Source organism: Aquarana catesbeiana, linkage group LG07 (genome assembly GCF_042186555.1).
Source record: "Aquarana catesbeiana isolate 2022-GZ linkage group LG07, ASM4218655v1, whole genome shotgun sequence".
Classification (NCBI taxonomy): domain Eukaryota; kingdom Metazoa; phylum Chordata; class Amphibia; order Anura; family Ranidae; genus Aquarana; species Aquarana catesbeiana.
Genome location: NC_133330.1, coordinates 138,368,789 through 138,395,706, shown reverse-complemented (window position 1 = coordinate 138,395,706; position 26,918 = coordinate 138,368,789). Strand labels below are relative to the sequence as shown.

Below are 26,918 nucleotides of genomic sequence, written 5' to 3'. Positions count from 1 at the left end.
GAAGGAGCCCAAAGGGTGGCGTAATGACTATTGAACTTCCTTTTTCTAGTGCCGTCGTACGTGTTGTACGTCACCGCGTTCTTGATGGTCGGAATTTGGTGTGACCGTGTGTATGCAAGACAGCTTGAGCGGAATTCCTTCGGAATTGCGTCGGAAAAATCTTCAGAGTTTATTCCGACGGGAAAACCGGTCGTGTGTACAGGGCATATGCCTACTTTTTATTGCATAATGTCACATCAAAGATATGTACACATTTTCCAATACAGAAATTCCATGTCAATTCCTCTTACCTACACCATTCAATATAACCTTAGTACAATTCCCACGTTATTACTTTATTTCACCCTCAGACCAAAATCACGTTCCTTCAATTTATCTTATATTTATTTTACTTTAATTTCTTTTTTTTCTTCAAGTATTACAGTTAGTACAAGTACACCCCTCACATTTTTGTAAATATATTTTATTATATCTTTTCATGTGACAACACTGACGAAATGACACTTTACTACAATTTAAAGTAGTGAGTGTACAGCTTGTATATCGGTGTCAATTTGCTGTCCCCTCAAAATAACTCAACGCACAGCCATTAATGTCTAAACCACTGGCAACAAGAGTACACCCCTAAGTGAAAATGATCAAATTGGGCCCAAAGTGTCAATATTTTGTGTGGCCACCATTATTTTCCAGCATTGCCTTAACCCTCTTGAGCATGGAGTTCATCAGAGCTTCACAGGTTGCCACTGGAGTCCTCCTCCACTCCTCCATGAGAATATCACGGAGCTGGTGGATGTTCGAGACCTTGCGCTCCTCCACCTTCCATTTGAGGATGCCCCACAGATGCTCAATAGGGTTTAGGTCTGGAGACATACTTGGCCAGTCCATCACCTTTATCCTCAGCTTCTTTAGCAAGGCAGTGGTCGTCTTGGAGGTGTGTTTGGGGTTGTTATCCTGTTGGAATACTGCCCTTCAGCCCAGTCTCCGAAGGGAGGGGATCATGCTCTGCTTCAGTATGTCACAGTACATGTTGGCATTTATGGTTCCCTCAATGAACTGAAGCTCCCCAGTGCCAGCAGCACTCATGCAGCCCCAGACCATGACGCTCCCACCACCATGCTTAACTGTAGGCAAGACACTTCTCTTTGTACTGCTCACCTGATTGCCGCCACACACACTTGACACCATTTGAACCAAATAAGTTTATCTTGGTCTCATCGGACCACAAGACATGGTTCCAGTAACCCATGTCCTTAGTCTCCTTGTCTTCAGCAAACTGTTTGCGGGCTTTCTTGTGCATCATCTTTAGAAGAGGCTTCCTTCTGGGACAACAGCCATGCAGACCAATTTGATGCAGTGTGTGGCGTATGGTCTGAGCACTGACAGACTGACCCCCACCCCTTCAACCTCTGCAGCAATGCTGGCAGCACTCATACTTCTATTTCCCAAAGACAACCTCTGGATATGACGCTGAGCATGTGCACTCAACTTCTTTGGTTGACCATGGCGAGGCCTGTTCTGAGTGGAACCTGTCCTGTTAAACCACTGTATGGTTTTGTCCACCATGCTGCAGCTCAGTTTCAGGGTCTTGGCAATCTTATAGCCTAGGCCATCTTTATGTAGAGCAACAATTCTTTTTTTCAGATCCTCAGAGTTCTTTGCCATGAGGTGCCATGTTGAACTTCCAGTAACAAGTATGAGAGAGTGAGAGCAATAACCCCAAATTTAACATACATGCTCCCCATTCACACTCGAGACCTTGTAACCCTAACGAGTCACATGACACCGGGGAGGGAAAATGGCTAATTGGGCCCATTTGGACATTTTCACTTAGGGGTGTACTCACTTTTGTTGCCAGAGGTTTATACATTAATGGCTGTGTAAGTTATTTTGAGGGGACAGCAAATTTACACTGTTATACAAGCTGTACACTCACTACTTTACATTGTAGCAAAGTGTAATGTCTTCAATGTTGTCACATGAAAAGATATAATAAAATATTTAAGAAACTGAGGGGTGTACTCACGTTTTTGAGATATTGTATAAAATCTGCCTCTGGATGATGGCGTCATTTACAATCAGATGAGGTCATTCTTCCAATTCTATATTTTGATGGGTAAGATTATGTCTGAGTAATATACCATTGGATTAGCTTATTAATAGCAGGAGAAACTCCCACATGTGAGGAGCAGATCCTGCTCCATTTCTCCTCCATCACATCAGGGAGCACATCCTGCCATCTATCTCTTAGACCCCTTTCACACTGGGGCGCTTTGTAGGCGCTACATCGCTAAAAATAGCGCCTGCAAAGCACTCTGAAAGAGCCGCTCCTCACACTCCAGTGTGAAAGCCCGAGAGCTTTCACACTGGAGCGGTGCGCTGGCAGGACGGTAAAAAAAAGTCCTGCTAGCAGCATCTTTGGAGCGGTGAAGGAGCGGTGTGTATACCTCTCCTTCACCATTCCTGCCCATTGAAATGAATGGGGCAGCGCGGCTATACCGCCGGCAAAGGGCCGCTGCAGCAGCACTTTGCGGTGGTTTTAACCCTTTCTCGGCCGCTAGCGGGGGCGGTTTTACCTGAATACCGCCGCTAAAACTACAGATAGCGCCGTTTTACCACCGGCGCCCGCACTGCCCCAGTGTGAAAGGGCTCTTAGGCTACTTTCACACTGAGGCATGCGAGCGATTAATATAGCTCCGCTTTACCGTTGTTTTAGCGGCGCTATTCGGCTGCTAGCGGGGCGGTTTGCAGCGGCGCTTTGCCATCGGGCTTGCAGCGCTGCCCCATTGTTTTCAATGGGAAGGGGCACTTTAGGAGCGGTAAATACACCGCTCCTTCTCCGCTCCGAAGGTGCGGCTTGCAGGACTTTTTAGACCGCCCTGCAAGTGCACCGCTCCAGTGTGAAAGCCCTCGGGAGTGCATTGAGTGGCTCTTTCAGGGCACTTTGCAGGTGCTATTTTTAGCACTTTAGCTTAGTGTGAAAGCAGCCTTATTTTAAGTGGCATTCCACTTTACTTAGCCCTCAACAACTGGGACTATAGACCTAAGCCTTTTTAATACTGTAAGGCTACTTCCTCCACAGGAGCCAAAAGTCCATGCACCCTAAAACCTCCAAACTTGCGGTTAAGTCCTTATCTGAAAAAAAACATTTTACGTTCCTATGTTGACATGACCACAATTAGTTTGCTTGGGTATAGAATGTGGTAGTTCCTGGCTACAAAACTAAGTTTCAGTGTTCTGGGGTTCGATCAGGATTCAGGGAACTTTAAAGAAGTTCAGATGCCAAACCCAAACCCCACTGCAATCCATTGGAGGCGAATCTGTCAAATTAAAAATGCTAATTTTCTTGTCTGATTGGTGGAGGAGGGGGGAGATTGGGGAGTTCACTAACCTGGGAAACGTGTATCAATGCAAAAACAAATGTTAAAAAAAATATTTTCGGCCTGTTTTTTTTATTTTTTTGTTAAATGCCTGAGCGTTTCCTAATTCTGCCTGTGAAGTAGTGCACCTCTGTGATGTACAGAAAGTGCTGCTGCAGCACTGACATTTAGAAAAAAAGAGTTCAAATTTCTGGCAAATGACATGTCATTGTGGACTTCTTTGTTTTTAAAGACAATAGCACACATACTCCAAGGGTCAGCTATGTATTTTGAAGAAAAAAAGCAGCTGAATGTTAATTTGAACTATCTTCTTTTTTTATTGTTTCATTTTTCTGTAGCACATGCTGCAGCAAGAATGAAAAAAATGCATAGAATCCCCCACAAAATACATATTAGACCCTTTTTGAGTCTGGTATGTTGTACCACACAGAAAATATGTGAGGACCCCCAGGAAATCAATACCGGGGGGGGGGGGGTTGCCAGTTTGTAACTTAGAAATAAGAACACCCAAATGTTTGAAAGGTCCTTTATTAAAAAATAGAAATCCCTCCAAAATATTCCTCATTGTAAATCCGTTGTCATTCACTACGCTCACTGTCTTGACCCACACGACTGATCCTGATGGTACTCCTAATTAAATGACCATGTCCCGTGCTATCGTCAGCTATATATGGGAAAGAGTGGGGATAGTGGTGATATCATTGACCAAATTTGGCTATGGCCTTTTTTTGGTCAATGGCATTCCCCAAATATGTATTAGGCAGTAATGTCACTGCTATCCCTGCCCCTTTGCTTTAACATCAGTGGTTCCTAGGGATTGCCATGGGTGCAAGCACCATAGCTTCCTTAGGAACCCGTGAGAGCAGGAAGCTTTCATATATAGAAGTGGTAGAGATACTGCTTCTATGTATGATTTTTGGCTTCCACAGGGGGCTAAAGTTGGGTCCAGACCTAGGTTAAAATCAAATCATTGCCCTATCTCATAGTCTTTAATGATCTGCAAACCTTTAACAGACAATCCAAGGCCTATTACCTGAGGTGGCCCCCAAAGGTTCGGAAGGGAGTTCATCTGTTTGGTGGAAGCCTCTATTAGCTTCCATAGGCATTGGGGATTCCTACCAGTACATAGCCTGATTGCTTGGGCGTTCACATTTTCTGCAATTTGGCGTTGCAGAAAATCATTATCAGTTTGTTTGTGGCTCTTCCCTATGGGCTAACGTTTAAGAAGGTGTCTGATCTGGTGCCAACATTTTTGTCTTCTTCTAAAAACTCAGTCAGGGAATAGTCTCACCACCTGAAACTGTTTCGGCAAATCAGTCTTTATTGGGGACTCTGGACATAGACATGATGGCATCTCTACGGAATTCAAAGGTAGTCCAGGACCTAGGACCCAAAAGCAGATGTGGTGTGTGCTTTGATAACTTTGTGGGTTAAGTGTTTTTCAGATCTTCAGATTCCCCCCCTCTAAATTTTCTACTGTGGCTACTACGGAAAATTGAGCTAGGGGGTATTTCAGTGATCCCCATGGCTCCATAATGGCCCACAAGACCTTGGTATGCAGACTTTATTTCTCTGCTCACTGGCACACCATCACCTCTTTCAGATCTTCTGGATGAGTTGCCTAAAGCCAAATTTTACACATTGCTTCTTGGTTACTGGCATAAAGCCATGGCTGTTGAAGCCCAGGTACTGAGAGTTAGAGGAGTCTTGTAGTCATAATTCCTACATTGCTTAAGCCTTGTTTAGTGTACCATCAGACATAGGTATATTAGTGCTTAGTACTATCAAGGGAAAGGTCTTGGCTGTCCTTAGCCAAGACCTGGTTCTGCAGGCACCACCCAATTGGACAAAAGTTAACTGATTTATAGATCACATATTCAAGAATCCACGGAGGAGATTCCTCCATTCACTTTGTTTTAGTGTGGATGGAACAGCAGGCTGAACAAGAGAAAAGAGGAGCTAAATTCTTATGCAAATGAGCAACTTAGTCTGGAGAGTACCGATGGAGGAGTACATTGATTAAAGAGATAAAGTGCATTTTGCCGAAAATAAGAATGTAAAGCAACTTAATCTGTTGAGTGTACTACTGGGAGCTGGTGACACTTAAAGTGGTTGTAAAGGCAGAAGGTTTTATTATCTTAATGCATTCTATACATTAAGATAAAAAACCTGTGTGCAGCAGCCCTCCTGAGCCCCCTCTCGATCCAGCGATATCCACGATTGCCTCGGCCGTCCGGGACTCCCTCCTGATTGGCTGAGACACAGCAGCGGTGCCATTGGCTCCCACTGCTGTCAATCAAACTTACGGACCACTCGCCGTCGTTTTGTCACTACTCAGCTAGCGGACGTAACCATGGTATCCTCTTCTTCAGCGGGCGGTCTACTTTCAGATAAAAGTGGTCTCTGGGACGGATTCTCCGCGAGATCACTTTTATCGGCGGCGGGAGAGGGCCTCCCCTCCTGCCGTGCTCCGGTGCCCTCCTCCGCTTACCGGAGCCAACGGCAGCGGCGGAGGTGATGGGGTCCTTTCTCCTGTTAGGCATGGAGACGAGTGAGGGGAAGATGGCCCCCACCCATGTCGCTATCATTGCAGGACGGAAGTGACACCAAAACGTCACTTCCGCCCATAGCTCTTAAAGGGACATTATTTATCTATTTTGCATTTTGGTGTAAATATACGATCTGAGGTCTTTTTGACCCCAGATCTCATATTTAAGAGGTCCTGTCATGCTCTTCTTCTATTACAAGGGATGTTTACATTCCTTGTAATAGGAATAAAAGTGACACTTTGTTACACTTTTTTTTTTAAAGAACAATCAAAAAGGTAAAAAAAAAAAAAAAATGTAAACGCGCCCTGTCCTGCCAAGCTCGCGTGCAGAAGTGAACGCATACGTGAGAAGCACCCACATATGAAAACGGTGTTCAAACCTCACCTGAGGTATCGCCACAATCGTTCGAGTGAGAGTAATAATTCCTCCTCTGTAACTCAAAACATGCAACCTGTAGAATTTTTTTAAACGTCGCCTATGGAGATTTTTAAGGGTAAAAGTTTGTCGCCATTTCATGAGTGGACGCAATTTTGAAGTGTGGCATGTTGGGTACCAATTTACTCGCCGTAACATTATCTTTCACAATATAAAAAAAAATTGGGCTAACTTTACTGTCTTATTTTTTAAGTTAAAAAAGTGCATTTTTTTTTAAAAAAGTGCGCCCGTAAGACTGCTGCGCAAATACGGTGTGACAAAGTATTGCAACAACTGCCATTTTATCCTCTAGGGCAGGGATATGCAATTAGCGGACCTCCAGCTGTTGCAGAACTACAAGTCCCATTAGGTGTAGCAAGACTGACAACCACAAGCATGACACCCAGAGGCAGAGGCATTATGGAACTTGTAGTTTTGCAACAGTTGGAGGTCTGCTAATTGCATATCCCTGCTCTAGGGTGTTAGAACCCCCAAATATTATATATATTTTTTCTAAGTAATTTTCTAGCAAAAAACAAACAAACTGTTTTTAACTTGTAAACACCAAATCTCAGAGGCTCGGTCCTTAAGTGGTTAAGCATGTGTTAAGAAGACTTTCACAGGGTCCATTAGGACTATTACAAGTGGACTTGTATGTGAACTTTATGGTCAATATTTTTTTCACATTAGGACTGGGTTACATTTTTATTTTAGTTTTTAAATTTTTCTATTTTTTATTTTTTTTCTTATTCTTTATCAAATGATTGAAATTAATGTTTGGATTTGTTTGATTTTTTTTTTTTTTTTGTGAGATAGCGCTGCTGTTTACTCTATCACAAAGGGGTGAATGTTTTTGGATTATCTGTTATTACTCTAAAAGTGGCAGCAGCCAAGATTAGAATATTTTTTGCATTGACTTTAAAATCTGTGGCACATAGGTTGTTGAGCACTGGGTGGTGGTGCACAATCATTTGCATTCTTATAGTACAATATATTGCCTTTCACAAAGTTTTCCTTCTTGTGCTGCAAAAAAATGTGCTTTGGTAAAAGTCATGTTGATAATAGGAAAAAGAAAATTGAAACAAAACATTAACAGAGACATTCATGCATTTGTCTTTATAGTTCAAACGTCAAGCTGGGGAGAGTGAAGAAGACACAGACTTGTGGATTGGTTACTGTTCATTTCATCTGGGTGACTACAAAAAGTCTTTGGAGGTATTATCTACTAAAGCAATATCATTCTGATGTATATAATCTTGGGAAGCCTTGTAAAACAAAGGCCAAATTTTAGTTTGGTCTGACAGTTTATTTTCTTAAAAGAAAACTATATGGTTTTTGGTTAACCTCTGGCCGCCCATGTAATGCATATGTATGGTAGCAAAGATGGTGGGCTTTAACACCCACATGTTGCACATATGCATCTATATGCAGCAGATGTTTCTTTGCGCCCATTGCCCTCTCCCAGCACAGAGACCAAGCTATCAAGGACAGCTTTTGATCTGTACTAAAGATCGGAAACCGATGGGACCAACTCCTGATTATGTGACCACTGTGACAGCCAATCACAGTGGTCACATGACTAAGCAGATCTTCCTACCCCCTGGGCATACAAGCCCAGTTAAAGAGACACTGGTGCAGACAGGAAGGATTTAAAATAAATTAATAGTTGGCAAGTTTATAATCATCTTTTATTACAATTTTTTATTGATTGTAAAAAAAAAAAGGCCCACATTTTGGAAATATGGAGTGTTTAAAGCATATTTAAACCCAGGAAATAACATCAGTGTAGGTTACCTTACCCTACAATTGCTGAGTTAAAGTGGATGTAAACGCGATTCATGAAATTTGAGCTGGGCACATACGGTATATCTGCAGTATTTTTTTTTTTAATCTCTCTTCAAAGCTCTAAGTCCTGTAGCTTTGTCCTGCTCCGTTCTTCTGTTATCAGCCTGATAACTTTTGACAAGCTCTCCGAGAAGGGAGATAAAAGTGTGTGTTGGGGAGGTTGCTATAAATAGATTAGCACACAGCTAAACTATTCACAGACAACCTCTTCATGTGTGGGGAGGGGATGTGTGCCTTTCCTCCAATCAGCGGTCTCATAGTGTCTAGTAATAATCCACTCCTACAGGGGAATCTGGAAGCTCAGCGAAGCTGGCCCCCCTACAATCCGCACAAATAAAAACTCAAGTGTGTTTCTTTAGTGCTACGTTTGTGCTGTTTTGTGCCATAAAAATTTACATTTGTGCTGCTTTTATTTTGAAGATATTAGCAATTGTTTTTTCCAGACCATGACCTTATCTAGCCCCCCTACAAAGTCCAAATGACACAAAACTGGTCTCGTTGGTTAGTGCTACGTTTGTGCTGTTTTGTGCTGCTAAAATTTCCGTTCTATCTTTTATCATTTTTGCGTTATTAATGATTTATTAAAGGTCACCAAAGGTCAGTCAGCCCCCCTACAATGCCCAAATGACAAGAAACTGGTCTCGTTGGTTAGTGCTATGTTTGTGCTGCTAAAATTTTTATTTGTGCTGTTATGGTTTTTTCGTTATAACAGCTTGTTTTTATATTTGCTTTTTTGTGTCATAATAATAAAAATGTGTGCTGCTTTTATTTTTAAGATAATAGCAATTTGTTTTTTCCAGATGATGACATCACCCCGCTCTCCTGTCACGTACCTGGTTAGTGAGCTCCTGGTTAGAAAGCAGCCATGGGAGCACAGTGAGGTATGAGTGCCTGTGATCAGTCCAGTAGACTGCGTGGTGGCAGCAGTCAGCAGGTGGATGTGGCGGCAGAACCAGCTGGTGGCAGATGAGCTGGCACTGAGCTTGGCTGGTGGCAGACTGTGGGTAAGCGGCTGGAAGCAGGAGACCTTGCTGAGCTAAAGAGCTGTAGCAGGCTGGATGAGCAGGATGCAGGGTCAGATGAGCCGGGTCCATAATGGTCAGGCAGATCAGGCATAGACGGCACACAACAAGATAGTCGGGTCACAAGCCAAGTCAGCAACAGGAGGTAGATCAGGCAAGAAGAGAAGGCAGAAGCAGAATCCAGAGACAAGCCAAGGTCAGGGCAGGTAGCAGTCAAACGGAGGTCAGGAGCAAGCTGGGTTAGGATCAGAGGTCAAACACAGGAATCCGGAATGAACACACAGAAGCAGCACACCAAATTGCAGCCTGTTTAAATAGTCTGTCTGGTGCCAGCATTGGTGACAGGCTCACGCTCATCTGCCCAGCCAGTTGCCAGTCTGCACATGCGCATATGTATGTACAGGGAGACATCATTTGTGCTATGCGAAAGCCTTCCCTGACACCCCCTACAACAGCCAAACAAAATGAAAACGGGCTGGTTGGTTAGTGCCACGTTTGTGTTGGTTTGTGCCTATTTACTTTCCATTCTATCTCCTTTTGTTTTCAGTTATTGTTGATTTAATAAAGGTCACCAAAGGTTACCCACCCCCCCTACAAGAGACAAAGGGCATGAAACTGGGCTGCTTGGTGCCTCCTTTGTGCTGGTTTGTGCTGTTTAAATAACAGTTTTACCACTTTTTGTTTTTCAGTTATTTACTATTTAACGCGTTTAACAGCGTCTCGTGTGCATGAGGCCTTATATCTAATAACATGGGATGCCAAGTGGGTGGGGTTTGATCAAATAAAAACAAACTTTTACAATTAAGAAATCAAAGCAACACACATAATAATTTTAACAGCACAAACGCAGCACTTACCAACCAACCCAGTTTCATGTGTAGGGGGGGCTGAGTGACCTTTGGTGACCTTTAATAAATAGTAAATAACTGAAAAACAAAGCGGTAGAACTGATATTTAAACAGCACAAACCAGCACAAAGGAGGCACCAACCAGGCCAGTTTCATGCCTTTTGTCTCTTGTAGGGGGGCTGGGTAACCTTTGGTGAGCTTTATTAAATAACTGGATAACTTGGGGGTTCAAACAATAACTGAAAAACAAAAAGGAGATAGAATGGAAAGTAAATAGGCACAAACTAACACAAACGTGGCACTAACCAACCAGCCCGTTTTCATTTTGTTTGGCTGTTTGTAGGGGTGTCAGGGAAGGCTTTTGCATAGGACAAATGATGTCTCCCTGTGCATACATATGCGCATGCACAGACTGGCAACTGGCTGGGCAGATGGGCGTGAGCCTGTCACCAATGCTGGCACCAGACAGACTATTTAAACAGGCTGCAATTTGGTGTGCCGCTTCTGTGTGTCCATTCCTGATTCCTGTGTTTGACCTCTGATCCTAACCCAGCTTGCTCCTGACCTCCGTTTGACTGCTACCTGCCCTGACCTTGGCTTGTCTCTGGATTCTGCTTCTGCCTTCTCTTCTTGCCTGATCTACCTCCTGTTGCTGACTTGGCTTGTGACCCGACTATCCTGTTGTGTGCTGTCTATGCCTGATCTGCCTGACCATTATGGACCTGGCTCATCTGACCCTGCATCCTGCTCATCCAGCTTGCTACAGCTCTTCAGCCCAGCAAGGTCTCATCTGTCTCCTGCTTCCAGCTGCTTACCCACAGTCTGCCACCAGCCAAGCTCAGTGCCAGCTCATCTGCCACCAGCTGGTTCTTCCGCCACATCCACCTGCTGACTGCTGCCACCACGCAGTCCACTGGACTGATCACAGGCACTCATACCGCACTGTGCCCCCATGGCTGCTTTCTAACCAGGAGTTCACTAACCAGGTACGTGACAGGAGAGCGGGGTGATGTCATCATCTGGAAAAAACAAATTGCTATTATCTTAAAAATAAAAGCAGCACAAATTTTTATTATTATGACACAAAAAAGCACAAATATAAAAACAAGTTGTTATAACTAAAAAACCATAAACCATAACAGCAAAAATAAAAATTTAGCAGCACAAACCAGCACAAATGAGGCACTAACCAACAAGACCATTTTGTGTCATTTGGATGTAGTAGGGGGGCTGAGTGACCTTTGGTGACCTTTAAAAAAATCATTAATAACGCAAAAACGATAAAAGATAGAACATAAATTTAAACAGCACAAAACAGTATAAATTTGGTACTAAAGAAACACTTGAGTTTTTATGTGTGCTGATTGTAGGGGGGGTAAAGTGAGTGGGGTTTGAAAAAAAAATCTGTTATAACTTAAAAACCATAACAGCACAAATAAAAATTTTAGCAGCACAAACCAGCACAAATGTAGCACTAACCAACGAGACCAGTTTCGTGTCATTTGGGTGTTGTAGGGGGGCTAAGTGACCTTCTGTGACCTTTAATAAATTATTAATAACGCAAAAACGATAAAAGGTAGAACGGAAATTTTAGCAGCACAAAACGGCACAAATGTAGCACTAAAGAAACACACTTGAGTTTTTATTTGTGCTGATTGTAGAGTGGGCAAAGTGAGTGGGGTTTGAAAAAAAAAAAAAAAGTGTTATAACTTAAAAACTATAACAGCAAAAATAAAAATTTTAGCAGCACAAACGTAGCACTAACCAACGAGACCAGTTTCGTGTCATTTGGGTGTTGTAGGGGGGCTAAGTGACCTTCGGTGACCTTTAATAAATCATTAATAACGCAAAAACGATAAAAGGTAGAACAGAAATTTTAGCAGCACAAATGTAGCACTAAAGAAACACACTTGAGTTTTTATTTGTGCTGATTGTAGGGTGAGCAAAGTGAGTGGGGTTTGAAAAAAAAAAAAAAACTGTTATAACTTAAAAACCATAACAGCACAAATAAAAATTTTAGCAGCACAAACCAGCACAAATGTAGCACTAACCAACGAGACCAGTTTCGTGTCATTTGGGTGTTGTAGGGGGGCTAAGTGACCTTCGGTGACCTTTAATAAATCATTAATAACGCAAAAACAATAAAAGATAGAACAGAAATTTTAGCAGCACAAAAGAGCACAAATGTAGCACTAAAGAAACACACTTGAGTTTTTATTTGTGCTTATTGTAGGGTGGGCAAAGTGAGTGGGGTTTGAAAAAAAAAAAAAAACTGTTATAACTTAAAAACCATAACAGCACAAATAAAAATTTTAGCAGCACAAACCAGCACAAACGTAGCACTAACCAACGAGACCAGTTTCGTGTCATTTGGGCGTTGTAGGGGGGTTGAGTGACCTTTAATAAATCATTAATAATGCAAAAACGATAAAAGATAGAACGGAATTTTTAGCAGCACAAAACAGCACAAACATAGCACTAACCAGCGAGACCAGTTTTGTGTCATTTGGACATTGTAGGGGGGCTAGGTGATGTCATGATCTGGAAAAAAACAATTGCTAATATCTTAAAAATAAAAGCAGCACAAATGTAAATTTTTACGGCACAAAACAGCACAAACGTAGCACTAAAGTTGACACTTGAGTTTTTATTTGTGCTGATTGTAGGGGGGCCAGCTTCGCTGAGCTGAATCTGGAAGAGAAAATTACGGACGTGCACTTTCTAAACCATGTATAAAGGTGAAGACAGAAGATATACATTTAAAATTTATGTAGGGGGATTTGTTTCATCTCTGTGTATCATCTGAGGCTGTTCCCTTCACTGGGTATATGTGAGGGTTTACATCCACTTTAAGGTAATTGTTTTATGTGTGTGTCCATTTCTCTTTCTACCTGCTGATCCTGCCAGTGAGTGCCTTGTCAGCAACTTCTACTGCTAGGGTGACAACACTTACCAAATGTGTGGCTAATTATGAACATCGTTGTCACTGTCATATGAGCAGTCCGGCTCATGATTACTAATTGGCATGTAGATCCACACTGCCTATGTGATTAACAGCAAATAGAATAGCTTTACATTCTCAATTTTGCAAGTAGACACTTCCCTAGAAAGAAAATGAAACAAAAATCTGAGTCCATCCCTAATCTCTCCAGATAGGGTCACACCAAACACTTTGTTTAGTATTTAAACTTCACTCTTTCTGCTCCATAAACAGACTCACATGTGAAGATGGACCACATGCAAGTATTAAGGTCAAACCAAGAGTTATACCCTTTTAGGAATAAAATTGAAACCAGGAAATGGCTCGTACAAGGTCAGACTTCCAGGTTAAAGTGGCTCAAAAAGAAGTATAAAAAGATCCTATAATGCTTTCCATAAAATGCCAACGATAAAAAACTTACATGTATAAGTGCACACAAAGTACAGCACGTGCAATTCACAAGGGTTGCTGAGCAAGGACTCCAGTGGATCTGTGTGCACACCCAAGCTCCTCCCTAACGTGATAACTCCACCCTACACTTTGTGTTCAATGACTTCTTCAGGGATACTGTACTTTGTGTGCACCAGTGGTGTACACTTGTACATAGGAGTTTTTTTTAATCTTTGTTTTAAAGTAGAACTGAAGGCAGGACTTTTTGGGGGTGGTAATGGAGGGTAAAACCCCTGTCCTTTATTTATTTATTTTACTACAATTGAGAGGAAATCCTTCTAAGGTGAAGGAATTCCTTAGTAGTCACCAGAACTAGTTTTCAATATTGGAAGATTTCCCATGTTCTGGTGACCACTCAAAATTTGGGAACTTCCTACACTTTTTGTGATGACGGTTACCAGAACAAAAAGGTGGTGGAGTGCACTCATACAGATAGTAAATACTAAATGTAGCGCTATGTGTAAAATTATAAATATAAAGTGCAAATCTCTAAAATAAATAAATCCTACATATAAATGAATAGTCCATAAAATGAAAAAATGAAGAAATAAAACATGAAAAACTCTTCTTGTGATCAGTGTATCCACACAATTCCACCACAGTGATTGCTCGTCCTCAAAAGGAGTGCACACCACCACCAGTAAAAATGCGCGCTCACCTCCCAGTAAAAATGCGCGCTCACCTCCCAGATGAGTCAAAACTCATATGCGGATCTCCCTACAAGCTCTTTGCTCTCACTTTCTCTTCCCAATCAGTGGTGGGTAATCCAGATGGCTCTTTTCTTAATGGTAACTCAGCTCATTAATATCCAAAGAAGCAGATCATCTCCCAGCTTTGCTCAAGATTCCATGAGTTCAGGACATTTAAATAAGTATAGAGACCATAGTGTTCTCCGTATACAAATTTATTTAAAGCCCCCAAATAGATAAGTTGCACTTACAAAATAAAAACTTTAAAATCACATAACCTCCAGAGTAGCACCACCATGTCCACATATAGTGCTTGGCTGGACGTGACTATCAGCTCCTCCCTTCTAGACGCGTATTGGCCTATCACAGGCCTTCCTCAGTAGATGGGTGGGCTGATCCCTCTAAGCTAATATGTAGTGTATCGTTGCTATAGCAACCCTCCGGGCGTCGCCACAGCTCAGTCTGTGGTGCAGAAAGAACCTCCCTCTGCCTGTGTCTCCAGGACATACAAATACCAAGACCAAGAAGTGTGTGTCTCTCACTGCTAAATTGCAGTAAGATCTAAACCTTTCTAAGCACCGGCAGACCTACATGACAATCTCCGGTTACAATCTATCATAAGCTAAGCATAATAACATACAAAACAACTATCTATACTAACAATCTAAAATTACATAATTTTTTAAAAATACCATATTTATTATAAACCAACAAAATTATATATATGTTACGGGACTAAATTGATTTAATATTACTATTCAAATTTTAAATATAAACAGCGTACTTCATATGTCTATGTATCTATAGGGTCACCACTCCCATAACAAACACATAGACACATGTAGATTAATAAAAATATATATATATATATATATATACACACACACACCTACATACACACCTACATACACAAATATATATAAAAATATTTAAAAAAAAATCTATATCCTATATAAAAAGACAAAAATTAAGCTCATTTGTAGTGTATCGTTGCTACAGCAACCATCCGGGCGTCGCCACAGCTCAGTCTGCAGTGCAGAAAGAACCTCCCTCTGCCTGTGTCTCCAGGACATACAAATACCAAGACCAGGAAGTGTCGCTCTCACTGCTAACTTGCAGTAAAAAAAAAAAAAAAATGTATATAGATCTCCTATATTTCCTACAAAGTTATGTACAAGTCATGAAGGGTTACCTAAAATAACCCATTATAGATGAAACAGTTCAGATCGAAATCAATATTGAGCCCCCTGGGCGTTAAAACCTGGGTCTCATATATCCAAGCTGATTCATGTTGGCTTAATTGTCTTATGAAATTACCCCCCCTCCAGTGATGTTTTGCCTTTTCTATGGCCCAAAACTTTAACTGACTGGGATTTCTCTCATGGACTTCCCTAAAATGTTTAGAGATTATTCTTTTTTTCCTTTTTTGATCGTGTTGATGTGCTCTCGCACCCTAACCAGCAGAGATCTAGATGTTCGACCTACATACTGGAGTTTGCATGAACACTCCAACATATATACAACCCCTTCAGAAGAACAAGTGATGAAATCTTTTATCTTGTGTACTTTACCCGTGGCTGTGGCCACAAATTCACATTTCTTTTTTGGATTACTTTCTTTAGTTGTTCTGCAGGCCAAACACTTCCCACAGGCATAAAAGCCGGTGAGGAAGGGAGTTAAGGTCCCTACAGTATTATTATGTTTGTTGGGGGGGTCTAGGGCTCCCGGGGATAAAATGTCTCCTAAGTTGGGTGCTTTTTTGTATACAAATGAGGGGTGCTCAGGCAGAACACCTCCCAATAATTTATCTCGTAGTAATACACTCCAGTGCCTCCTAATAATCTCAATTTTATTCTTTTGAATATTATAACTCAGCACAATCCTGTATTCATCTCCCTCCTTCTTAGGTACCTTTTCTTTAGTAATTAGTAACTCATTTCTGTCCATATTTCTCACCTCTTCTAGTTGTCTCTTCACTAATTCACTATCATAAACTTTTTGTAAAAATCTCTCCTCAAAAATAGCAGCTTGTTCCTCAAAATCCTCCGCCTTGGAGCAATTCCTTTTGAGTCTAACAAACTGACCCCTGGGTATATTCAACAACCAGGGTCGATGACAACTATCAATGGCTATATAGCCGTTTCTATCCGTGGGCTTACTATAATTTTTTGTGAAGATCTTCCCCTCTTGTACATATATTTCCACATCTAGGAATACCATTCTGTTTCTATCATAGTTCCAAGTTAATTTGATATTCTTCTCATTTAGGTTCAATCTATCTATGAAGGAGTGGAGACTAGACTCATCTCCTCTCCAAATCAAGAACAGGTCATCTATAAATCTATAGTAACCTATCAATTCTTCTGGTTTATCTTCAAAAACTACTTTTGACTCCCAGTGTGCTAAAAACAAATTAGCCACATTTGGGGCAAAACGAGCGCCCATGGCTACACCGGTCTTCTGTAAATAATAATCTCCATCATACCAGAAGTAGTTATGTAAAAGTCCAAATTCTAAACACTGCAGAAGGTATTTACGCTGCTTAATTTCTAAAGAGGAGTTATCTAGCGCCCATTTTACCGCTTTCTTTGCATCTTTATGTTTAATTATAGTGTATAGCGAACTTGCGTCCACTGTAACTAAGAAAAAAGGAGAATTATCCATAATAATAGTACTTAAATTTTGTAATAGGTGCTTCGTGTCCTTTAAATAAGCAGGTGTAGAAGTTACTAGGGGTTGTAAAAAGAAATCCAGGTACTGACCTAATCTGGAGGTTAAAGAATCAACCCCATTTACTATAGGTCTTCCTGGAAGTCTCAAATTGTTATGCATTTTCGGAAGAAAATATTTGATGGGGGTACGACATGAGGATGGATATAAATATTCAGCCTCTTTTTTACATAAAATATTTTTTCCCAATCCTTTAGTTACCAATCCTTTTTCTTCCGAAAATACATAAGAACAATTTGAGACCTCCAGGAAGACCTTTAGTAAATGGGGTTGATTCTTTAACCTCCAGATTAGGTCAGTACCTGGATTTCTTTTTACAACCCCTAGTAACTTCTACACCTGCTTATTTAAAGGACACGAAGCACCTATTACAAAATTTAAGTACTATTATTATGGATAATTCTCCTTTTTTCTTAGTTACAGCGGACGTAAGTTCGCTATACACTATGATTAAACATAAAGATGCAAAGAAAGCGGTAAAATGGGCACTAAATAACTCCTCTTTAGAAATTAAGCAGCGTAAATACCTTCTGCAGTGTTTAGAATTTGGACTTTTACATAACTACTTCTGGTATGATGGAGATTATTATTTACAGAAGACCGGTGTAGCCATGGGCGCTCGTTTTGCCCCAAGTGTGGCTAATTTGTTTTTAGCACACTGGGAGTCAAAAGCAATTTTTGAAGATAAACCAGAAGAATTGATAGGTTACTATAGATTTATAGATGACCTGTTCTTAATTTGGAGAGGAGATGAGTCTAGTCTCCACTCCTTCATGGATAGATTGAACCTAAATGAGAAGAATATCAAATTAACTTGGAACTATGATAGAAACAGAATGGTATTCCTAGATGTGGAAATATATGTACAAGAGGGGAAGATCTTCACAAAAAATTATAGTAAGCCCACGGATAGAAACGGCTATATAGCTATTGATAGTTGTCGTCATCGACCCTGGTTGTTGAATATACCCGGGGGTCAGTTTGTTAGACTCAAAAGGAATTGCTCCAAGGCGGAGGATTTTGAGGAACAAGCAGCTATTTTTGAGGAGAGATTTTTACAAAAAGGTTATGATAGTGAATTAGTGAAGAGACAACTAGAAGAGGTGAGAAATATGGACAGAAATGAGTTACTAATTACTAAAGAAAAGGTACCTAAGAAGGAGGGAGATGAATACAGGATTGTGCTGAGTTATAATATTCAAAAGAATAAAATTGAGAATATTATTAGGAGACAATGGAGTGTATTATTACGAGATAAATTATTGGGAGGTGTTCTGCCTGAGCACCCCCTATTTGTATACAAAAAAAAGCACCCAACTTAAGAGACATTTTATCCCCAGGAGCCCTAGACCCCCACCAACAAACATAATACTGTAGGGACCTTAACTCCCTTCCTCACCGGCTTTTATGCCTGTGGGAAGTGTTTGGCCTGCAGAACAACTAAAGGAAGTAATCCAAAAAAGAAATGTGAATTTTCAGCCACGGGTAAAGTACACAAGATAAAAGATTTCATCACTTGTTCTTCTGAAGGGGTTGTATATATGTTGGAGTGTTCATGCAAACTCCAGTATGTAGGTCGAACATCTAGATCTCTGCTGGTTAGGGTGCGAGAGCACATCAACACGATCAAAAAAGGAAAAAAAGAATATTGTGTCTCTAAACATTTTAGGGAAGTCCATGATAGAAATCCCAGTCAGTTAAAGTTTTGGGCCATAGAAAAGGTAAAACATCACTGGAGGGGGGGTAATTTCATAAGACACTTAAGCTAACGTGAATCAGCTTGGATATATGAGACCCAGGTTTTAACGCCCAGGGGGCTCAATATTGATTTCGATCTGAACTGTTTCATCTATAATGGGTGATTTTAGGTAACCCTTCATGACTTGTACATAACTTTGTAGGAAATATAGGAGTTTTATTTATTTATATATATATATATATAGATAGATAGATAGATAGATAGATAGATATTATATTTTCTATATATATAAATAATAGATATTATATTTTCTATATATATATATATATATATATATATATATATATATATATATATATATATATATATATATATATATATATATATTATATAATTAATTTTATTTTTTTTTTTTTTTACTGCAAGTTAGCAGTGAGAGTGACACACTTCCTGGTCTTGGTATTTGTATGTCCTGGAGACACAGGCAGAGGGAGGTTCTTTCTGCACTGCAGACTGAGCTGTGGTGACACCCAGACGGTTGCTTAGCAACGATACACTACAAATGAGCTTAGTTTTTGTCTTTTTGTTTTTTTATATAGGATATAGATTTTTTTTAAATATTTTTTTTAATTTTTTTTTTTTTTATCTTTATTCAATCATAAGACAAGTTCCAGTACACATACAGAAGAACAGGATAACACAACATCATTTCTCACAATAAGAACGTATCCTTATATCTTGCAATAAATTAAATCACTACCCGGACAATCCTCATCAACACCATATTTTGGACCAAAGATCCCGTGTCCTGCCAACTTATATTCTCGAACTCGTCTTAATCTGTTTTATTCTATATAAAAACAACAAAACAAACAAAAAAAAAAAAAAAGAGAGGGGGGAGAGGGTCAGACCCCTCCATGGGAATATACCTCAATTGTATTCATATATCAAAAGGAGGATTGAGATAAGAACCTTAAATTAAGTGCTCACTCTAACTGCTCAAATTATTGTCAAGGAGGGTGCTTCCCTCATCTGAGGCCATAAAAATATTTCAAGGTGACCATGTCCTAGAGTAACGCTCCTGGTGATGTCACGCAGAGAGGACCAAGTCTTCTAGTTTGTTAATCTCTTTTACTTTACGTAACCACATCCCTATTGTCGGGGGCAACGGTGATTTCCATGTCAACGGGATACATGCCTTAGCGGCATCTAAGAGATGATGAATAATGAATTCCTTATAGACCTTTTCTGGTATATGAGACGCATGGAGAAGAAAAAAAGCTGGATCTTCTGGTATTTTATCATCCATAAAATTTTGGACAATACATCTAACTTCTTCCAAAACTTCTTCTTTAATTTGAGACACTTCCAAAAAATATGTAGCATAGTACCCCTGTCTCTCTGACATCTCCAACACAGGTCAGAGGAGTCAGAAAAGATTCTCTTCAGTTTCGCTGGCGTTCTATACCACCGAGTAAAAATTTTGAAGTTAGTCTCTTGAATTTTCGCCCAGATCGATGATTCGTGCGTAAATTTAAGGATATGTTGTAACTGTATTGAGCTAAAAGGCTTGCCCAGCTCCTGTTTCCATTCCTGCACACAATTCAAGAGATTAGTTCCCTCAGGTGTAATCAGTAATTCATAACTGGCCGATAGGGTATGAGATATTGCTCCAGCCTCTGAGCACATTTTCTCAAAAGTAGTGCGGGACGTGGCAAACCATCCTGGGGACGGAAGAGTGCTGAAAAAGTGGGTGATCTGGAGAGCACTCCAGAATCTTAATCCAAACTCACCCCCCTGTTCCATCAACTCCGGGACTGTCGGCCAAGCCCCAGCTTTTATGTAGCTAGACACCTGTACAATACCCATATTCCATAAGTGCTTAAATGCCACATCTTCCGTCCCAGGAGGAAAGCGGGGGTTTCCCAGTATCGGGTACAAAGGGGATTCCTCAGGTGTTATGCCCATACTAGATAACAAAGCCGAAGAGAGGCTAATAGTAGTACCTATTAAAGGATGTTTGATAAGCTCTCCAGGAAGATGGGCAGAACACCATAGGGTTCCATCCAGTGGAACAGGCGACTGGGCATGTTCCATCTGTACCCAAAGTTTAAAGTCTTTGTGTCTATTCCAGTCCATTTATGAAGATGGTATACGTATCGGCAGTGCCTGTAGAAGAAAAAGAAATTTGGGGAGGATGCTCATCTTAATGATGTTGCAGCGCCTAAGCCATGAGTGAAAGCCTGTTTTCCAATTATCCAATAAACTCTTAACTTTTTTAAGCATTGGGGGGAAATTTAACTCAAAAATCTTACCTATATTAGGTGGGATCAGCGTTCCCAAATATGATAACGCTTTATCCGTCCATTTGAACTTAAAATTTTGCTTAAGTTGCTCAATTGATGTTTGAGGACAATTGACCCCCATTGCCTCCGATTTAGAGAAATTAATACGAAGATTGGAAATTAGACTATACTTCTCAAATTCTCTCATTAAATTTGGAATTGTGATCAAAGGGTTCGTAAGAGAGAATAGCATATCGTCTGCATTAGAGGTCGACCGATATGGGTTTTTCTCTGGCCGATGCCGATAGTTAGAAGTCGCGGTGGCTAATGGCGGATATAAGATGCCGATTTTTTTTGGGGACGATATATTAGGCCGATTTTTTTTTTTTTTTTTTCTTTTTTTTTTTTCCCTTCATCTCATAAAATCTAACAGTTAGACCCCTTTCACACTGAGGCGTTTTTCAAGTGCTTTTGGGCTAAAAATAGAGCCTGTAAAACGGCTCCCCTGCAGTCTCAGTGTGAAAGCTCGAGTGCTTTCAAACTGAGGCGATGCGCTGGCAGGATGTTTAAAAAAAGTCCTGCAAGTGGCATCTTTGGAGCGGTGTATACTGCTCCTGCACCACTCCTGCCCATTGAAATGAATGCGCTCCGCTGCCGAAGTGCCTGCAAAGTGTTTCGGCAGCAGCGCTTCAGGGGCGCATTTAACCCCTTCCTCAGCCGCTAGCTGGGTTATAAGCGCCCCGCTAGCAGGCGAATAGCGCCGCTAAAATGACGGTAATGCGCCGCTAAAACTAACAGCGTTTTACCGTCAACGCATGCCCGCTCCAGTGTGAAAGCAGCCTTAAGTAATACAGAAATTTTTTTACACTTAAACATTTATTAAACAAAACAAACCTCCAATCAGTTCACTTGTATGTATAATTTAGATTAAAAAAAAAATAACGATATCTTAAATATTAAATACACAAAAACAGGTAATCAAAACTTTTGGCCGAAAAAAAATGGGCTAACTTTACTGCTTATTTTTTTTTTTTTATTTCATTAGTGTATTTGCGTTTGAAATACAGCTGCGCAAATACCGTGTGACATAAAATATTGCAACAACCGCTATTTTATTCCCTAGGGTCTCTGCTAAAAAAATATATATATATATAATGTTTGGGGGTTCTAAGTGATTTTCTAGCAGAAAATACAGGATTTTTACTTGTAAGCAACAAGTGTCAGAAAAGATTTAGTCTTTAAATGGTTAAACTGAGAGCTTCTACACACGGAGTTCATTGATAAAAGAACCTGAAAAGATACAATGTATCTTCTTATCAGACTTGGCAGGCTGCCCAGAGGAGTAGAGAATCCTCTCCACAGATAACTTCAGGAAACTTGCATTGACTTCTATTACAGAAGTCATTTGCAAGTCCCGCTGAAGTTATAATCGACTTTTTTTATCAGCACAATCGGCCGATGCCGATTAAGTAAAAAAAGCCAAATATCGGCCGATATATCGGCCGGCCGATATATCGGTCGACCTCTAGTCTAGTCTGCATACGCTGAAATTTTGCATTGATCCTCCCCTATCTGTATTCCTGTGATATCCTGATTTAGACGTATTGTGCAGAGAAACGGTTCCAATGATAAGGTGAACAGGAGTGGTGACAAGGGACATCCCTGTCGTGTCCCATTAGAGATTGAAAAAGTCTCTGATAGTACTCCCGTTAGCCCGAACTCGGGCTGCCAGACGAGAGTAAATGGAGGTAATCCACTGCAACATTTTACTCCCAAATCCTCCATATCGCAGAATGCCAGCATGTAACTCCAGTTCACCCTATCAAAGGCTTTCTCCGCATCTGTGTTTATAAACACACATTGTGTCTGTGTTTTATTCGCTATCTGTAAAAGATTCAGGACTTTCGTAGTATTATCTCTTGCTTCACGTGTGGGAACGAATCCTACTTGGTCCAGGTGTATCATATTCGGGATATACTGTTGGATCCTATTTGCTAAAATTTTGGTAAAGAGTTTAAGGTCTAAATTAAGCAGAGAAATCGGTCGGTAGCTTCCACAGGAAGCTGGGTCTTTCCCCTCCTTCGGTATCACCGAAATATGGGCTAGCAAGGTGTCCTGTGTTAATGTTGCTGATGTACCAAGAGCATTAAATAATTTAACCATATATTGAGCTAGAGAAGGAAGCAAGACCTTATAGTATTGGGCCGTCAAGCCGTCGGGCCCTGGGGCTTTACCCATTTTAGTAGCCTTTACAGCTTCTTGAAGTTCTTCCATAGTTACGGGACTCTCAAGGTTATCTCTATCTTCATGTGACAGTCGACAATGTCCGCGAAAGATACTGATCTATCTGGGCTTGGGTAGGGGGTTGCGTCTGCAAGTTATATAGAGAATTGTAAAATTTTTGAAATTCTTGCGCCATGTCATATGGTTTCGTGACCTTGAGCCTATCAGATGTAACCAAGTGTGGGATATAACTCCTTCATTTCTGCAAAGACCTAGCTAAAAATCTCCCACACTTGTCCCCAGACTCATACGAAAGCTTCCTACAAATTTGTAATGCTGCCTTCGCTTTAAACTGAAGAAAATCCGAAATTTGTGCTCGTTTAGCCAGAAGATCTTTCTCTAATAAAGAGGACTGAGCCCGTTTATGACGAAGCTCTAAAGAAGCCAAATCCTCCAGTAATAATTTAAGCTGTTCTGCCCTTTTCCGTTTAATCCTAGCTCCATGTTTGATCAGCACTCCTCTAATAACCGCCTTATGTGCTGCCCAGACAATTCCGGGATCACAATCTGGGGTATCATTGGTGCTAAAATAAAATTCTAATTCTTTGATTACATCCTCCAGGACGTCTTTGTCCTGTAAAAGGCTCTCGTTCAGTTTCCATTGAGTGGGTCTGTTCATCCGAGATTTATATAGGTCATATGTCAAGAATATAGGTGCGTGGTCTGACCAAGTAATAGAGCCTATTGTGGCAGTTCGTACCGAATGAAGTTGGGCATGTGGAACAAAAAAAGATCTATGCGAGAATAGGATTTATGAGGAAGGGAGTAAAAAGTATAGTCTTTTTCTCTAGGATGGAGTAAACGCCATATATCGATCAATTGATTCCTGTGCAAGATTTGGGCAATACCATTCCGTGTACTAAGAGAAATAGATGACAGTCCAGTGGAAGTATCTTCCACTGGATTTAATGACATATTCCAATCTCCTCCTAAAATCAGCTGTCCTTCTGAAAATTCAATCAACCGCTTAAGCATTTTATCCAAAAAAGTCCCTTGATGTATGTTGGGAGCGTACACTGTCGCCAATGTGACCCCGACATCGCCCACTCTGCCCTTTACAAAGAGGGAAGCGCCCTCCAGGATCTCTGACCACGTCTACAAAACACCATGGTACTCTACTCGAGAGGATAATAGACACCCCCCTTGATTTCGCCATTTGATTGGTAGAGTGATAAACTGTTGGATATGACCGGCTTTTCAAAATAGGTACTTTACCATCTCTAAAGTGCGTCTCCTGTATAAATGCAACATCTGATTTAAGACGCTGCAAATCATGTAGGAGCATCCTCCTTTTTTCTGGCGTATTTAAGCCTTTAACATTAAGCGAGAATACATTGAGGGTTTCCATGATAGGGAGAGAGAGAGAGAGAGAGAAAAAAAAAAACCTATAGGGATAAACACTAGCCAAAAAAAAAAAAGCAGATTACTGCTAAAACGCTCGCCGGTGCTTGAGCGTTGGCCTATGTGGGGTTGTGGACAGAGATGGTCGGGGGTAGAGCTCCGGGTGTACCTGTCTCACCCGACCATCTAGAAGTAATATGTAATAAATAAAAATAAAAAGAAGCCGACCATCTGGATTATATCGAACAGTATATAAGAATGCCTATATTACTACACGATTTCAATTTGCGGATCATGAGATTACTATCATATAATTGGCAGCTTATAATCCAAAACTTATGGTATATTCCCCTATATCTAAGGGTTCCCCTTTTCTGAGATCATCTCTCTTCTTTAATAGACCTTTTAAATCAATAGTAAAAATTATATGTATGACTACATAGGGCCACCTCTACATTATCAAGTTGGAGAGGTGCCGATCTTCTCTACTATATCCACCTTACAGGTCACCTTCTTAAAAAAAAAAAAGAAAAAGAAAAAAAGGGGGAGGCCCCCTATTTGATTTTATCTACATTATTTGTTATATTGGTCTCTCTTCCTTTTCTACTATCTACTGTACCACCAACAGATAATTTACAGGAGGGCTTAGGTACGGCCTAATTATTTAATCAAACTCCTATTCCAAGAGGTGCAATGCAGGTTACCAAATATGTGTGTGTGTGTGTGTGTGTGTAGGGAGGGAAAAAACACCTGCTGCCTCGGTAGATTAAAACGCGAGTGAGTGTTAGAAAAAAAAAAAAAAAGAAGAGAAAAAATTATCAAATACAAGTTGCAGAAACTGCATCTCAGAAAAAACACAGTGATATCCAAACCAAAAAAACAGTGTAACTATTCCATCCAAATGTGAACTTACAATAAAAGATCCTTTTAAGTTGCATTATTCGCAATATGACAAAATCGTGTTATTAACAAGCTCCTAAAGAGAATTTCCATTTGTGCTAAAAAGAAAGAGAAAGAGAGAGACCCTTTCAGGTGTGAATAATTAATTACCTAATAAGTGCTATGAGGTATCAGGTGCATGCACTCCCCCCCCAAAAAAAGGAAAAAAGGGCATATGCCCAGCACTGAATGCAATTAGCTATCTTCTTAATGCATCCTAAGTAAAGGGCCTATCTAAATCCATAAGTAAATATCCTGTCTTAAAATGCCAATAGCCTTTAGCGTTTACTCAAAAAAAAAAAAAATCCCCAAAGTGATTATTTTAATACATAGGGCAGAGGCCAAAGTTACGGATCTAAGCTAGGAGGAATTTTGAGAAATGTCCCCTAATGTCCTCTTTGTCACCTCTTTCACATAATTGGACAAAAGGTCTAAGTTCTGGCTCCTAATTCTGTGCCCATCAGGAGCTTTTGAAATCCGCATCAAGACTGCTGCTGTTATGGCACTTGAGTATGATTTCCACGACCTTGCTTTCTCTGGGGGCCCAATCTACCCCCCTATATGGAATGTAAAAGAACCAATTGGGAATTTGTATAGGTGGCACTTCCATAAAAGCAAATAGTCCCGGAAGATCTGCCGGTGTACGGAGCTTATATGCAAATGATGCCTTACAAAATGTCACCGCCAATGGGTATCCCCATCTATAAGTGTACCCCTGTTCTCTAGCCAGATCTAAAATTGGTCTTAGGCATGCTCTGCGCTGGAGGGTAGCCCGAGAAAGATCCGACAAGATTTTAATAGGGTTCCCCTCAAAGTCAATACTCCTTGCTCCCCACGCAGTTCTGAGTATCTGCTCCTTCTATGAATAACTATAAAGCCGACATATAACATCTCTAGGTCTCTCTAGATCACTTGATTTAGGGCCCAGGGCTCTATGAACCCTATCTAACTCAGCCGTCATCTGAGGGGTTTTTAAGGCCGTTTGGAATATAGTTTTCACTATTTTTTGGAGATCTTCCACCTCCGTCTCTTCGGCTCCTATCTTCCAAAACCTCTATATGAAGCTGTAAGTCCACCGCTGTATCAGCCTGGGAAATCTGTGTTCTTTCAATATCTTTTACCCGCTGTTCAAGGGAGGAAACATTTCCTTCTCCTGTACTCACCCTCTCTGCAATGTCTCAATGTTTCAATGTCTGTTCTTACTGCTTGAATATCCTGGCGGTGCGACTCCTCTATGTGGAGAATCAGTGCCTCGATATCCCGGCATGTGGGAAGCTCTCTCAGCAATGCTCGGATGTCTCCTTCCACCCTGTCTGTATCCTCAGCTTGCTGGGGGTCACCGGCTTTGAGCTGCGCATGATGTAAAGACGCTGGAGTTTCCAGCTTAGAGTCCGACATAAGGGGTGGAGCAGGCGGGCTCGTTTTAGTGCTGTTAAGCCGGTTTGAACGTAGAGCAGCCACTATCGC

General features: G+C 40.8%; 1 protein-coding gene across 6 annotated transcripts in view; it reads left to right on the top strand.

Annotated features, from left to right (window-relative positions):
• The window catches only part of IFT56 (intraflagellar transport 56), a 1,103,321-nt gene that overhangs the window by 213,392 nt on the left and 863,011 nt on the right, over window positions 1–26,918 (top strand). For all 6 annotated transcript variants that reach the window (XR_012235287.1, XM_073592705.1, XM_073592704.1 and 3 more), the window contains one exon: window positions 7,463–7,555. Coding sequence is in view for 4 of the 6 variants with exons in the window: in XM_073592705.1 (XP_073448806.1) it covers window positions 7,463–7,555 (93 nt within the window). In the remaining 2 variants the exon portion in view is untranslated. The remainder of the gene's footprint in view (window positions 1–7,462; window positions 7,556–26,918) is intronic.